This window comes from Mangifera indica, chromosome 20 (assembly GCF_011075055.1).
Source record: "Mangifera indica cultivar Alphonso chromosome 20, CATAS_Mindica_2.1, whole genome shotgun sequence".
Taxonomy (NCBI): domain Eukaryota; kingdom Viridiplantae; phylum Streptophyta; class Magnoliopsida; order Sapindales; family Anacardiaceae; genus Mangifera; species Mangifera indica.
Window position 1 is genome coordinate 2781257 of NC_058156.1, and position 16303 is coordinate 2797559.

A 16303-nucleotide genomic window follows, 5' to 3' on the forward strand; every position below is an offset into this window, starting at 1 on the left:
GATACTTATAATTAATTTATTTTTTATTGAATACAAAATATTAAAAAAGAATTATTTTTTATTCGATTCAAACGTATATTTTTAATTTAATTTAAACCGGTTTGTTATATAAAATGATTTCATTGTTTTGAAACCTTTTTTAAGGGTTTGGTGCAGAAGTTAGGACCATCTTTGCACACTTCCATTTCTCTCAAGTGGTTGATACAGATTGTCGGTTTTCCAGTTGTTTTGGCTGTCCACCATCGAAATTTTTTAACCACCGTGATTGCTTTAACGAGCCAATCAAACGTGGCAACCACTAGCCGCCGTATCCACTAGCAAGTGCACTACAGCAAATTATTATCATGCGTAAATAACCGCTTGATTGTGATGTACAATGTACGCCATAGCGAACCTCAGCAACGCCGTCAATTAACGGCACAAACTATCCTCTTTCCTTTATCTCTCTTTCACTACTTTACTTACTTCGCTCCCCTCCATCAGAATCAAATGGTTTATGGTTTCATTTTCACCAGCAGAATTGTTACTGTTGCTAGAAACGCCGACGTTCTGGATTTTTTAAAAAACCGTTTTTCGCTAATGAGGATTCAAATCAGTCAATCTCGATCTTCCATGGTCTCGTTCTAGGGTTTTGGTTTACTTAACTGAGCACAGACCTTTTCCTTATCGTCTATGGCAATCAGAGGCGTCGACTTCAAGTGGTTAGTTTTAATCTTTAAATTCAGTTTTTTATTTTAGTTCTTTTGAGATGTAAATGTGATAAATTAATGTGGAATTTTGTTACTGCAGGTACGATGGATTTTTCTTATCGATGCTTGTGACTAGTGTGTATCCTTTTTTATTCTTTTGCGTTTTTTTTTTTAAGTTTAAGTTCTGATTGGTTTCCAAGAAATTTAAGGAAAGAAAAGCAGTTGAATCTTTTCGTGTTTATCTATGAATGGTAAGTTGAAAGATTTTTTAGGTTTATATTGGGTGGATTATTGAAGTTTTAATAGCTTATGAGGGTTCTTCCTTAATTATTTTTGGCTATTAGAATCATCGTTGCAATCAATTGGAAGCGTTACTATCTTTGTCCATACCCCTTGCACATATGGATCGTGGTGGGTTTCTGAAATTTGGGGAACTTAAACGGATTGAATTTTGGTTTCCTTTTTAGTGTTAGATTTATAAGCTGGAGTTTTCTCACGGCTTATTGTTTACTCTTCAGGTTGATTACACTACTGTGTTTGTTTTTCGATTGTTAATGTTCATAGATAATGGACTAGCTGCTGGAATGGGATTGTGAGTATGAGAGGTTTCTGATAATATTTTATGTGGTTACTTTTTGGATATCAATATTGAATTATCAATATAGGGAATTTTTTGACATTGATGATATTCTCTTCTATTGTAAAAAGAATAATATCTATTTACTAATATAGCTGAATTTTATACAATATATCATTCTTTGACTTTACATGCTTCTAGGGATTTTGGGTGGCAGCAGAGATATGCTCGTTTCTGTGGAAGAGTAGTGGTTCTTTCAATTCTATCTCTTCTGCTTTATCCATTTCTCTGGGCTTGGACAATAATTGGTACCTTGTGGTTCATACATGCAAGAAGTTGTGTAAGTGTTCTTATTTCTGATTTGGGGAGGCGTTTTGACATGCAAAAATTCTTAATGCTTGCAACAATGTCACTAAATGCTTGCAGTTGCCAGAAGAGGGTCAGAAATGGGGTTTCTTCATTTGGTTGCTTTCTAGCTACTCTGGACTTCTTTACCTTGCTTGCATGTCCATGGGAAAGGTTAGTTTAGTACTCTATGTTGTACACAATTTCCATTTACTCATGCATAACCTAGTTCTATGCATTGAATGAGTGTTCTCTTTTTGCTCTCTAAGTCACATTTTGTCTTACGGTAATTGACATCTTAAGCTCATAAAAGATATTGGTCTCACATGCTTCCACTTGTGTTTCAATTTTTGTTCTTTGAACTTCACCGGCAGTGGTTGACACGAAGACAAGCTCACCTATTGCGTGCTCAGCAGGGAATTCCAGTTTCAGAATATGGGGTATGCTTGAAATATTCTTGCATGCGGTAGATTCTTTCATATTTAATCTTTTTTCTCTTTGAAGTTCGGCTGTCAATGCATTGATTAGTTCTTTATTCCAAAGTCTTGATCACCAGTGTTGTTGAACTAGTTATCAAAATAGGATGCGATGCAATGGTTTTATGCGATGATTAATTTAATGTGCTTAAAGATTCATATCTTTGTTTTGTGCTATTTTTCCACCTCATGTCAGTGATAATTTTTTGTGGTGTGGTAATTACTGTAGTCCTTTTCATATTTGTTGGAGCAATATATTTCTTTGATCATTTTCCTGGCCTGCTCAAATCTGGATGTTGTTGTGGTGATTAGTGCAAAAGAAGTTCCTTATTTTACATTGCTTCTGTCTGATAGCGCCTGGAGTAAATCTCTTATTGTGATCCAGGTTTTGGTTGACATGATCCGTGTACCAGATTGGGCATTTGAGGCTGCAGGTCAAGAGATGAGAGGCATTGGCCAAGATGCTGCAGCATACCATCCTGGACTTTATTTGACTGCAGCTCAGGTAAGTTCTGCATCACTAAGAGCTAGAATTGACAGTTTTCCTTATTTTAATGTGATTGCTGCACTTGTTGAATATCTGATCTAATCAAGAAGGTATTCTTACTTGTAATGTTTCTTTCTAAAAATTCTTACATTATTGGCTATTCACACTTATACATATGGTAGCAGTTAAATGTGAACTCAAGACATTGACTTTCTGGACACAGTCAGAACAAAACCAAATTTTGGAAGTTAAGATTCTGTTGTTGTCTTTTTGTTGGCATGTGGTCGTTTGGTTTATAGACCAATTTTTCATTATTGTCCCTTTCAATAGATGGGGCAACGTATGAGGGTGTATAAGTTGTTGCACGCTATTATTACATTTTGGGATTCTAGTGAAGTAGATATTGTGGTTGTCTCACTGTACTTGTTTCTTTTTGCTTACAATTCACTCTATTTATAACTCTTCTTAGATGTATTAATCTTACAATTGGTAAGTTGTGGATCCTGATGTTGAACAGAGAGAAGCAGTGGAGGCACTCATTCAGGAACTTCCAAAGTTTAGGTTAAAGGCTGTTCCAACTGATTGCAGTGAATGTCCCATCTGCTTGGAAGAGTTTCACGTAGGGAATGAGGTCAGGTTTCGTGTCCAATTTTATTCTTCGTCTGAGTGTATGAGTTCTTACATGCCTTCATATTCATCAGGTTCAGAGTTCTTTCTGTTCACAATGCAATACTTCTTTAGTGGTTTCCAACTGTTTGGAGTTGTCTTGTCTTTGATGCCTTTTACCTCTATATGGTACCAATAATTGGGATTGTCATGCTAAAAATCTTAATTCTCAGGTTTTTTTTTTTTTCTGGTCCGAAGATAGCCTCATGTAAAATCTCATCCACTTTTTGGGATTTTCAATCTGGTGCTGTAATTTCTAGAGCCCTGACATTAAATTGTATTGTTAAGAGTTGTTGCTAAATCACCTGCATGCAGAGCTGCACACACTTCTATATTTTAGTAGTAGTGGAAACTAGATGTAAAATTATAGAATTATGGAGATGCAAGCCACCAGTATTTGTGCAGAACTGTTTATACCCATTGTTGTCTTTTAAAAGGTATATCATCACCTTGGTAGATATCTGGTCCTTTTTTAATAATGTTCTCTTTTTCTTTTACTATAATTGTATGTTTCCTATGCTTAAAAAAACTAAAGGGCATATAATCATGAGTTTCTTGCTGGAACTGTTGCAGGTTCGTGGCTTGCCTTGTGCTCACAATTTTCATATAGAATGCATTGATGAGTGGCTTAGATTGAACGTGAAATGTCCTAGGTGTCGTTGCTCAGTCTTCCCAAACCTTGACCTTAGTGCCTTGTCCAATCTCCGGACTACTGATTCTGAACGGTCATCAGCCAGTGTTGTGACAGCTAGTCGATATATGAGAAGCCAGCCTTCTGGCCAGAGCTATCTGGTGAGGCTGCAGGGTCTGCTCAGGCCGGTCCGTACGGAAAATGCAGGATCACCTAGTGATCCAACAGTTATTGCTTTGGAATGTGCTGAGAATGGAGGACTGTCTCCGGCAACTGGAAATCAGATGGACATTGAGCCATGTGCTTCTGTTGAACGTGTGTTTGTTGGTCACTCCACTCAACCTCCCCAGTGAACCAATTCTGAGATTCTCACTGACAAATTTTGCTACATACTCTTCTAACTGCATGCTGCAAGAAACGAAAGAATATTTGCTCATGGCCGTTGTATAATGCTAGCAGTGGTTAATGGTTGTAGAAAAGATTTATGAGTTGATCCATTGGCGTATGGAGTACTGGATATGAGAACTGTTTATGACACTTTCAGTTCTTCATAAGCCAATGGAAACTAGATTTTCAGTTGTATATTGATATCCCAACCTCTTTTCTACTTTCCCATGCTCTGCTGTTTGCAGTTAGTTTAATTTTGGTAGAAGACTCCAAGCCGGAATAGTGTCAAAATTCATTGGTTTTTGTTTTCCAAGGCGGTAATTTAGTGGGATTGGCCAAAATGAGAACGTGGACTTTCTGGGTTAGGTTGATGATGAGGATCACTTGTGAGATTCGTAAATGAGACAGACGAAAATGAAAGGTTGTCGTTGAAAACTTAGTGATGATTTCTCGCCACAACTGCACAATCATGAAAGGGGCCGAATTTATTTTCGTATTCGGTGACATTATTGAATTAGAAAAATATTTATAAATAATTTGTGTCTTCAAATCAAATCGTGATTATATATTAATTATATGAATTATATTCAAATTGATTTAACATAACTTAAATTAATTTAAAATTGTTTATTATTTTTTTTTCTTAGTGTTTTAATTTTTTTACCATATACTTTAACTTATTATCGATAAAATATAACATAATATTTTATCTTATTTATAAATAATTTAAAAATTAGATGTCAAATCATATATCAAGACTTTTTAACACATTAATAATCATATTAGCCATATTGTATTCTTATTATAAAAAATAAAATTAAAAATAATTAAAATGATTAAAATTATATAAAAATATAATTATATATAATATAAAATTTTTTAATTGTTATTGATACATATACTTTAATATTTTTTTAATTTATCCTTGACTAATTTTATTATATTAATATTTTTTAAAAATATTTAAATGAATTCAAATTATTTTAAATTACTTTTATATTAACCTTATCATGATTTTACGTATAAAACAAACAGAACTCTAGTTTAATTTTTGTTTGTATCATATGGTGATGAAAATTGTGGGCTCTAATCTACATATTAGATTTGCTTAAAAACATGCGTGAAAATTTTATTATTCCCAAAAGAGGAAGGTAGGTGACATGTGCATGTAAAATCTTAACCACATTTTTATGAATTTTATGGAAAAAGTTTCTAAACGATTAAATAAAAAATAATATATATATACACACATCCAGCGACTCTATCCATATTATTCCAATAATAAAATTATGTATATCTATTTTTAGTATAAAATTTATATACACAGATAAGATGTTATTATGTGATTAAATGTTTCTTTATCATATGATGATATATGTTTTAAAATCATATAATTACATGATGACAAATTATTATATACCAAAAATAAGTACACATATTATTTCACATTATTCCAAACAACTAGGAACTGAAGAAAGAGAGATAATGGTAACAAGGGGATGAATATGAATATGATTCATACAATTTCGGCATCCCAAGTGAGATCTTTCCGTTGCTTAGGTTTCTCTGTCAAGAAATCCAGCAGTTCGAGTTTTGTTTTGGGATGTTGGAGTTCAAATTACGCTTCGTCTTCCAAAAACAACAAGTCTAAGAATCCTATATCTTTCTGTTGTCCCTGCAGCAATACTAACAATAGCAATAATACCATTAACACTTCTTCTTGTTTGGATTGGGATTGGAATCGATGGACTCGCCACTTCTCTGAGATTGAACAAGCTGAGAGCTATGCCTCTGTTCTAAAGGCACTTTTTTTTGGTGTCTCTATGTGTTTCTCTTAGCCTGTTTATATCTTTTGTTGGTTGCTCTTTGTTATTTTTCACATTCTTTTGTTGGGTTTTGTCCTTTGAACCTCCATTTGCATGTTTCATAGTTGTTCATTACCGATTGTTTGGTGGATTTTATTAGTTGATATCGTCACTTCATGTAAACTGAGCAGACTAGATATAGCCCCATGGGAAACGTGGTTATGATTAATTGTTCAAATATTACTAAGAACTCTTAGTCTAAACCAACTTACAAGGGGCATTTTTGTTTTCTTTTTTCTAACTGGAATGAATTGCTCTGGTTTGTAGTTTCAACTTGAAGATGCAATTGAAAATGAAGACTTTGAAGAAGCTGCCGAGTTGAAAAAGGCCATTGCAGAAGCTACTTCAAAGGATACTTTAGCAGAAATAATGTCTCAGTTGAAGGCTTGACCTGTAAATTATAGCCCCTTGAAGTAATCACCTATCGCATGATGTTTTGTTTCTTAATTTTGATCTGTTGTTTCTTTCAGACCGCAATAGATGAGGAGCGCTATCATGATGCATCTAGATTGTGTAGATACACAGGAAGTGGACTGGTAATCTTCTGAACCTTCACTTGTTATTATGTTAATAAAGATTTATTAACTTGAAGACAATTCAAGCATAGATACTTTAATACAAAATTATAATATTCTAGATGAATTACTCCAGAATTTTATTTTTTATTCAGGCAAGATTCTTACCAATTGTAGTGGGCTTTTCCAGTACTCTTATGTTTCGAGGGTGTCTCTAATTTAATTATATTCAGTTCAACTCTATATTTTATCTTTTATTTTTTATGTTGGAACTCAGTTATTGGTTAAACAAATTGTAGATTGGCTGTGTTCATATCTCTCAGAGATTTTGTTGGTGGCCGTTTGCTTTAGACGGATGTGATGAATAGATTCTCCGTCCAGTTTCTACACTCATTGTTTGTGATAGTGAGATGCCATTAGTTTTTTGTATGGCTTGGGTTGACCGTATATTGATATGGGGTTTCTTAAATCTGACCCCTGAATGTGGCTATTTAAAATGTTTAATTGACCTCTATCATCGTTTTGGCAGGTTGGCTGGTGAGTGGGGTACTCCAAGGATTTGGATGATCCATTTGGCAGATTAGTACACACAACACCTGGTGTTGGCAGATTTGTTGCCAGGAATTACAGCCCAAGTTATGAATCCTTTGTGGTGTTATTTAAAGTTTCATACATCCAGAGTGTGTCATAATTATAGTTTGGTACAGACAATTGGTCACTGCATCCCCTGGAACTCACCTATTTGAAATCTTTGTGGTCAAAGATGATGAGGAATCCTATGTGATGCAGGTAAAGTTCAAATGGTTAAAAATATTAATTTTCTGATGCCAAAAATGACATAGACATTTGAATCTGATATTATTTGTTGGAAGGTAGTATATTTGCAACAGGCAAAGGGAAGTTCAACAAACTCTGCAAGTTCACCTTCCAAGTCCACTAAAAATCCATCAACCTCTGCAGTTGATAGTACATCTGTTGTGGATGTTCAAGGAACCGAAATTAGGGCAGAGAGAAGTGTACAAGGGCATCAGTATTGAAGGAGCAACTGAGGAAGGGATCAGAAGTATTATAAATTTTCTTAAAGAAAAAATTCCAGGGTTCAAAGTGAAAGTTAAGAATATCGATGTCACCGAAGAAGTGATGGATGGTACTGATTCTGTGAAGCAGTTGATGCAAGATGATGAGGAGACAGGATCTGGTGAGGATTCTGATGGTGAAATTGATCACTTGGAAGAGATTCAACATGATGGAGCTGCTCTTGAAGCAGCTGATGGCGCTTCAGAAGATGGAAAGGATTTGGATACAAAACTTTTTATTGGTGGAGTTGTACATAATAATGAGGATACTCCTACCAAGGATAATTATGTGTGTCTGCCAGCCAATGTTAAAGATATGGAGAGAGATTATTTTGTGTTGCGTGTTCCTGGGAGAAGTCTTGATTATGACAATGGGAAAAGTAAATTATCTAAAGTGAAAGTAGCTGCTATAGCAGCTCAAGGTGTTTCGGAACTTATGCCTTCTGAAATAGCCAAGGCATTTTGGAGTTCCGAAAAGGCCTCTTCAAAGGTGAAATTTTGGATTTCATCCATTAGATTCAAGAAGTTGGGTTTTTTACAAGCTCGTATCCATTCAACATTGTTTTACTCATAGTTGGTCTCATAGGTGAGGCTCTTTATTGAATACAGATACAAGCAAGGGTTTGTTGAAGCATAGACTGATACGAACCTTAGGAGAACCACATCTCAAAAGCTAACTATTGAGATGAGAGAGTCCAATGCCATATAAACCCCACACTAGTTGTCCATATTTTCCAATGTGGGATCCAAGTCTCATACTTTGCACTTGAGATCCTAACATACCACCACGCTCCGCAGCCCCGGCACCCACGCAGGCTGGCTGTGCGCTAGCTCCTTGCTAGCCCCAGGTGAACACTGTAATGCCGTCGTCACCACTCGCGTCGCACGATTATAACTGGGAGACATGATGATGACTCTGATACCAAATGATACAAACCTTAGGAGAACCACATCTCAAAAGCTAGCGATTGAGATGGGAGAACCCAAGACCATATAAATAAACCTCATACTAGTTGTCCATACTTTCTAATGTGGGATCTAAGTCTCATACCTTGCACTTGAGATCCTAACATAGACAGACTTTTAATTCTCATAATCTCATTATCTTGTGCATAAAAATTTATAAAAAAAAAATACTTTCCTGTCAAAGTCTTAAATGCTTCAGCTTCAGAACCGTTCATCTAAGAATAACTGGAAAATTGAGATATTATTTTGTATATCTATAAATCTTGATAGCAGTTTGGGAAGTCAATTTTTTATGATTGGTTGATACTCATTTACTAATTTGAAATTCTTTTGAAGTCTACAATCATGGTTTTTGCATTGCTCAACCCATTGGGATTTATGTGCTGCTTTTGATTGTCATAATGCTTTGCATGACTAACCAGGTTATTTGATAACTTTTCTTATGACTCTAGAGATGAACGTGAAATTGTGAAACTTGCTGTCAGTCAGGCACAGAAGCAGAGTAGACTATCTGAATATACAACTTTTAGTCGAATTAGCACTTCTGAAGGAAATGTAGATCCATTCGATGGTGAGTATAGCTGCATGCACAAGTACATATATATATATTGGGACTTTGTCTTCCAACATAGAAATTTTAGGTTTGCTGGTTAAAATGTATGACTTTATGTTGGTGCATTCAGCCCTTGTGGCACTGAAGTTGTGCAATTGAGGCGCATATATGGTCAGTGGAACGGAGAGAATGACTAGTCTTCAGATGTTGAGTTTTTTGAATACGTGAAGGTGGTAAAACTGACTGGGGGCGTCAATGTTCCTGCTGGCCAGGTTTGTATCTTCTAAAATAACTTGTCATTTGTCCTGGTTTTTGTATACAATCATTTAGGTTTAAAGCTCATATGGTGAGAGGTTTGAATTAACCGAAATCCTTCTGGATCTTACATGACATTTCACGCCAAAATTGGGAAAGGCAGTCACCGTTCTAACCGTGGAAAATATCCGGATGAACTGGGAGTGGTAATACCCTTTCCCCCAAGTCTTTTTCCCTTCTTCAACACACAAAATTAAATATGTATTATTTTTTAGCAAATCCCGGACCCAGGTCCAAATCATCCTGCGGCTGAACATAGACACTTCCAACATTTTATTTGCCTATATGACATTGTCCTCAAAAAAAAATGCCTATGTTACATTACTGTCACTTTTTTGCAATCATTTGGTTGTATGTCTTAATTTTTAAAATTATTTTAGATATCTTTTTTCAATGAGTTAAGCTTTTAGTCAGTGACTTCTTTGTTAATGCCCTTTTCTCAGAACCATGTTTTGGAAGATTCAAGGCGCTAAATTTATTTTCAAGCCCATTGTTTAGTAATACATTTGTGAAATAGATATAGATTGCTTAGAACAAGGGGCTTACAAGTTAAAATGCAGTGTATTTGTTAGAATTTAGGACACTCTCTTGGCTGTATCAATTTGGTTGGATTAGAGTATTCAGACAATAGATTAATTGTAAAAGCTTTTTCTTTTCCAGGTTGCAAGTTACAGTGGGCAAGGAAGAATAGCAGAATTTGGGTTCCGAAATCCTAAATGGGTTCATGGTGAACTGTTTCAACTTAATGGCAAGGTAGTTAAATTATTTTGCCCAGGATTTTTTATAGCCTTTCTTCTTTTAAGAGAAATCTTAGGAGAATTAACAACTCCACTTATTTGGCATCTAGGATGTATTCTGGTAGAGTTTGTTTATTTTTCTGGTTCTTGTTTTCTGTAGGGCATTGGACCATCAAAGTCGCAGATCTTGGTTTCCTCTACATTGTCCCAGAGCAAAGTTTCCTTGTGTGGTTTAATCGATTAACATTACCCAACCGAGCCATCTAGTTAGTTTTTTTATTAACTTATATATAACTTCAAAACAGCAAGAGAGATAAAGCATCCGATGCTAGTGCCTTTGATGTTTGTAAGTTGTGTCGTCCTTTTCCCACTTGTTTTGTTTAAAGGTATATATCAGTTTTGTTAAATGACCTAATATTGAGATTAGTGTCTAAAATTGTTCTTTTAGAATAAAATAGACATCTTTTGAGTGTTTATTAACAGTTAAATGTAGTTGCCTGTGAGTGAGGTTATATTTTGTCTAAATCTTTGGTAGAATCATTGGATGAATGGGTTATAACAGTTTATATTGTTCATCATCTATTAAGTTTGTTGGGGCCAGTTTAGAAGCATTAACAAATTATTGAAATAAATAAGGATGTGAACAGGAATTTTTAAAGGAGAAGAGATCAACTTTGGAATGGAAAGTAGATATGAAATTTTATAAAGTAGAAAAAGCAAAAAAGAAGGCAGAAGGAGACATCATCTTAAGAGCTAAGGTTTAATTAAGCTTAGGTATATACAACTGGACTGGAATCTATAGTGAGGGAAAAGCAATAGCAAAAGTAAGGTCAATTGTTTGATATACGTATCTTGATATGAAGTAAAAATAAAAAGCAGGAAGGAAATTGGGGAAAGGATAGCCCACTTCTAAAGAAATGAAAAAGCTATTGCCCACATAAAGCTTGGTTGGATGTTTTAGAATAGAATATTAATAAGGGTTGAATGACAAATTTTGAGTAGGAAACTATTTTTACCCTTTAAGTTTGAAAATTTTATTTTATTTTTAATTTATTAAAATTCAACATTAGTTTTGATAATTAGGTATCTCTCTCACATTACGCAAAATAAAATAGGGTTACTATCATCCCTGCGATTAAATACAACAATTTCGATAAAGATAACAAAAATGAAAGAGAGTAGAAACAATGAAAGAAGCAAAAATAACTTAAACACTTTAATTTAAATTTTAGTGATCAATGGGACAAAGATGGTAATGGAAATGGTAATGGAAGTTACAATGGGGACAAAGATGAAGATAGGGATGATAAGAAATTGAAGGGTTTTGGGATAAAATGACTTCTCTACCCTTTTATATTACAAGGAATGATATATGGACAAATAGATTTTTCAAAACTTAAGTATGGAAAATTGTCATTTTATCAAATTTCTCTTCACTTGGGGGATAGTCATTCATTCAGCATAATAATGCTAAATAATCTCACCTATCTACTTTCTACCTCTACATTCTACTTAAACCTCCCCCATAATCCAATAATTTTAAGCCAAGATATGTACGTCTTGTTTTGTGCACCTGGGCCAATACATAATTGCCACCTCATCTAACAAGAGTAATCAACCAATGCCTAATTACAGCAGAACGGAAACATGAAGTTGAAGCTTTAAAGATTCTCGCTTTCACTTTTTTACTTTTGTTTTTTTCTCACTTCCCAAACAAACTTTTTCCCTCTTTAAATTCCCTTGAAAACCCAAACCAAATGTGATGGAGATCAATACTCCAACTCAACCAAGCAACAAAATATGAAAAAATCCAACAGCATGAAACGATCATCATCCTCGCACTCCGACTCACGCCCTCACGTTGAGTCGTCGCACTCGCCGCTCCGTTACGGCACCCCGACCTTCTCCGACCGGGGCGATCCCGACCCTCTAGATTCCCCTTCCTCTTTTCAGTCCGCCTCGCCCGATGCCTCGCCTCAAAAATCACCCAAATATCCCGATGAGAAACCCAACTCCAAAGCGATAGTTGCCGTGAGCGACAACTTAACGCAGTGTTCCCGGTGGTACAGAAGACGGTGGAGCCACCTCAGCCTCCGCCTTCGTTGCTGAATTTGCAAAAGGCAGTTCGGGAGAACGGGCCTCCGCCGTTAACCACTGTAGAGCCTAGAGCAGGCGTGAGATTCGGTGCGGGAAGGGGATTTAGGACTGTTGAGAAATTGAGAGTGGTGAATATAGGTTTTAGGTTAATCGAGGTGGTTTTGTGCTTGATTTCTTTCTCTGTTATGGCCGCCGACAAGACTAAGGGCTGGAGTGGCGATTCCTATGACCGTTACAAAGAATACAGGTTGGGTTACTATTACTTTTTAGTCTCTGAATATTTCTCACAGAATTGAATTCAGTTAATCTTTAACTGTTATAGAAGTAAAAAACATAGCTTTACAGTTGGACTGTGATTTTGAGTGTTTTTCATGTAATTTTGCGGTTGTTTAGCTACTGAATTATAGTCAATTGCCTTTATCATTTATACTTCAGTGCATCAATATTAATTTTCCTTAAATTGTCTGCGTCTGGACCTTATTTTAAGACCTTTGAATAGTAAGTGCAACAACCACTGCACCTTATGTTTTCTTTATTATGAAACTTGGCTTCTATGATCTATTTTATCATTTTTTCTTTAATAAATTTTCTATGTTATGATGCAACTTGATGACAGGTATTGTTTATCGATCAATGTTATTGCGTTTGTATACGCGGGATTTCAAGCAGCCTACTATTTGATGATAGGGAGCCAAGTTAAGCACATCCATGCTAGGTGTCTCTTTGATTTCTTTATGGATCAGGCAAGTTTATCTATCCCAATGCAATGAATCTTTCTATTCTATACTGATGATTATTGGCCAGTCTAAATTTTAGGCCCATTCTCATTTAGCTTGATATTTATAGTTGTATGCGTTCACTGACTTGAGGGTTCATGGTTTTGCAACTGCCACAAAGTGCTGTAATACCTAAATTTAGAAATGTAAAGACTCACAATTTTTGTTTTAATATCCTAAGTTGTCGCTGTCCTACCTTTTTTATCTGTCGGCATTCATTGATTTTTGTCTGTGAATTGGAGTAGGAGGATAAATTCAGTCATAGGCATGTATGCTCAAATTAGTTGGGGTATGGCATGGCATAAGTGATCCTTCATTGGTTGGATGAGGATCTTATAAATAGAGTTTACTTCACAAACGTGCACGCATAGATTTGGTTACAATTACATAATAGGAAAAGGGGGTTTACATATCTGCAGTACTGAAAGAAATGTAATTTTGTTGTTTCAACTGGCAGATGCTAGCTTATCTTCTGATCTCCTCGTCATCAGCAGCAGCCACTCGGGTTGATGACTGGCAGTCAAATTGGGGCAAGGATGAGTTCACAGAGATGGCTAGTGCATCAGTTGCAATGTCTTTCCTAGCTTTTATTGCATTTGCCTTCAGCTCCGTCGTTTCTGGTTACTATCTATGTAATGGAGATGCCAAATGATTTCAAAAGCAACCTTGCATCATATTTGGGTCATTTACATTATGCAAAAAATGAACGTGGTAATTCAATTTTCATGTTGTACAGGGACAATTTTTCTCCACGGGTATATATATTTATAATGTTCTTTCAAACTGGAAAAATAATGTAATAATTTAAGTTTCATTATTTCTAATAGATATCAAGCATTTCTGTAGTCTGATTTTCATTCATATGAACAGAAGGGCTCGGGTACCTGCAGTTGGGCCTCAAATAAGCTTTTTTGAAGCCCAACAGATGAGGCTACGTGTTTTAGTATGTGATGATGAAAAGTAAGATAAAATACAGGAGTTATATTATACGCATATATTTAATTATATAAATGTTTATATATTTATGTGTATGATTATGTGATTAGATTTTTTTATCTTTAATTTGAAATTATCTAATTATATGATGATATATATATAAAAACATATATTTATTTATGTATTCAAAATAGATATATAAATGTATACATATTTATACAAGTTATTATAGAGTTAAATGAGTTTAATTTAAAGATAAAATAATATCTAATCAAGTTTAAAAAATGAATTTTTCCCCCCACTCTAGATTTCACCCTTTTCAAAATCTTCATTTTGTAATGCCCCCCAAATACGCTTTCATTCCTCCGTCTTTGGTTGTCTCTTTGCCCATGATCAAGCCATCATTAGCCCAACATCTGTCTCAAGTTTGTACACATTATTTAGATATTTAATTAAATATTTAAAATTAAATACATATAATTTTATAGTAAGATATATTGAAAACATAGACGTTTAGATGAGATGAGTAGTATTTAAGACATATCTTGTCTGAATCCAACAACCATCAAACAGCTTACAAAAATTGACAACTAGTCCCAAGTTAACATAGCGAGCGAGCCAGCCAGCCAACCACCAAAATAATTGAAGATGGTAATTAGTGAAGAGTCATGGCATGGGAATAAAAATTGGAAGCATTTGTAATTTTGGTCGTCTTATGCAATTCAAGGGGGGTTCACGTGGTAGGCCTTTTAAGAGAGGTAGTTAGACAATTTTACTTGTCATGTAGACTTTGGTTTTTCTTTTGTTGTTGTTGTTGTCGTCTTTCGATTAGAAAAGAAAAGACAAGCTTAAGTTATTTGGAGAGCCTTTTTTTGCTTGTTTTTTTATATATATATATATATATATATATATATATATATATATACACACATTTACTTTGAAAGAAACAAAGGGGTTTCCTTCATGACCATACCACCCCATGTTCAGCTGACAACATTATATTATAATATTTCTTCAACTACATGACAAATATTCTCTATTATTCCCATCTTTACAACAATTTCACTCTCTTTTTTGGCCTTGCTTGCCAAACAATTAATTAATTAATTAATTAATTAAATTTATAATACAATTTTTTATAACAAGCAATATCTTATAGGCCAAATGACTTATTCCCATCCAAATATTAGTGTTTTCAAAACTAACAATCTCCTCTTAAGGTTTGAAAATTTACTATTTCCCCCCAGGGTTTTGATGGCAACTCTCTAATAACAATCTCTTCTCTGATAGTCGGTGTTTTCTCTCCCTCCCGGTCTTTCTTTGTCGTATCTTTGACATCTTAGATAAAGATGAAATGTGTAGGACGAAGACGAATACGAAGACTCTGAGACGAAGACGTACGACAAGTTATCTTCATCAGGGAGATGGTCGGGAGAGATCAGGAGGGAGAAAGAAGTTGAGAGAGAGAGAGAGAGAGAGAGAAAACACCAAGGAGCAGAGAAAGGATTGTTGTCGAAGAGTTGTCATTAAAAAAAATAGTGATTTTTCATAACTTGGGTGGGTGGGTGGGTGGGTGGGTGGGAGGGAGGGAGGGAAGGAGGGGGAGTTGTTAGTTTTTAAAAGGATAGGGAAATATAATTAAATTTTTAGCTTTTTTAAATACTTTCACTAAGTAAAAATTTTAATTTTAGCACAACTCTAAAAATTAATAAATAAATAAATAAATATTTAAATTTTTTAAAATTAATAAATAAAAACTTAAAAAAACACTAACCCTCGGTGAGAATAGGCGCTTTGCCCTATCCTATACTGATAATATATTTAATTCTGCAGATTGTTTTATAATATATTGCTTATTTTTGGTCCAGTTGAGAAGGGACGTCTGCATGTCATGTGCACGTCCCTTAAATTATGGAGATAATTACAATCAATTAATTAATTAATATTATCAAATTAATTGTTGCCAACCTCAGACATTCGTTTTCAACACAAATTTTTATTTTGTAAATTAATAATATATATATATTTATATAAGACAATTGATGATGATAAGGACGTAACACCTGTGACACTCATAAATCATTAATGTATGTACACGAGTATAACTTCTACTTTAATTAATAATTAATTGAAGTACAAGGCGAAATGGTTGACAAAGGAAAGGAGCGAATGGTAATTTTACACTTTTGTAACGATTTCTTTTTTTTTT

The 16303-nt window shown here is 34.7% G+C and overlaps 2 protein-coding genes and 1 pseudogene across 3 annotated transcripts; all 3 read left to right on the forward strand.

Annotated features, from left to right (window-relative positions):
• The first annotated feature begins 451 nt into the window (after positions 1-451).
• Positions 452-4486, forward strand: LOC123203882 (E3 ubiquitin-protein ligase SIS3-like). Of its 2 annotated transcripts, XM_044620351.1 has the most exons (10): positions 452-701; positions 790-828; positions 1034-1100; positions 1208-1281; positions 1468-1606; positions 1693-1785; positions 1986-2051; positions 2473-2592; positions 3092-3205; positions 3814-4486. In XM_044620351.1, the coding sequence occupies exons 1-10, from the start codon at positions 673-675 to the stop codon at positions 4222-4224; spliced, it is 1152 nt and encodes a 383-aa protein (XP_044476286.1). In that variant the 5' UTR covers positions 452-672; the 3' UTR covers positions 4225-4486. The 2 variants fall into 2 exon arrangements, with proteins under 2 accessions (XP_044476286.1, XP_044476287.1); XM_044620352.1 differs by lacking the exons at positions 790-828; positions 1034-1100; positions 1208-1281 and having other exon boundaries at positions 453-701.
• A 1213-nt stretch (positions 4487-5699) lies between these two features.
• On the forward strand, positions 5700-10773 carry LOC123204594 (annotated as a pseudogene).
• A 1182-nt stretch (positions 10774-11955) lies between these two features.
• Positions 11956-14003, forward strand: LOC123204595 (CASP-like protein 4A3). Its single transcript, XM_044621338.1, is given in 4 exon segments — positions 11956-12303; positions 12306-12629; positions 12999-13125; positions 13616-14003. Coding segments are annotated over 4 exon segments (864 nt in total). The 5' UTR covers positions 11956-12085; the 3' UTR covers positions 13811-14003.
• Positions 14004-16303: the final 2300 nt, after the last annotated feature.

What these genes read in the sequence shown, in the direction of transcription:
- LOC123203882 (XM_044620351.1), top strand. Translation starts at nt 673, where the DNA reads ATGGCAATCAGAGGCGTCGACTTCAAGTG. An exon ending in AGAGGCGTCGACTTCAAGTG is followed by an intron (nt 702 to 789) that starts GTTAGTTTTAAT and finishes TTGTTACTGCAG; the next exon opens with GTACGATGGATTTTTCTTAT. An exon ending in CCTTGCACATATGGATCGTG is followed by an intron (nt 1,101 to 1,207) that starts GTGGGTTTCTGA and finishes TTTACTCTTCAG; the next exon opens with GTTGATTACACTACTGTGTT.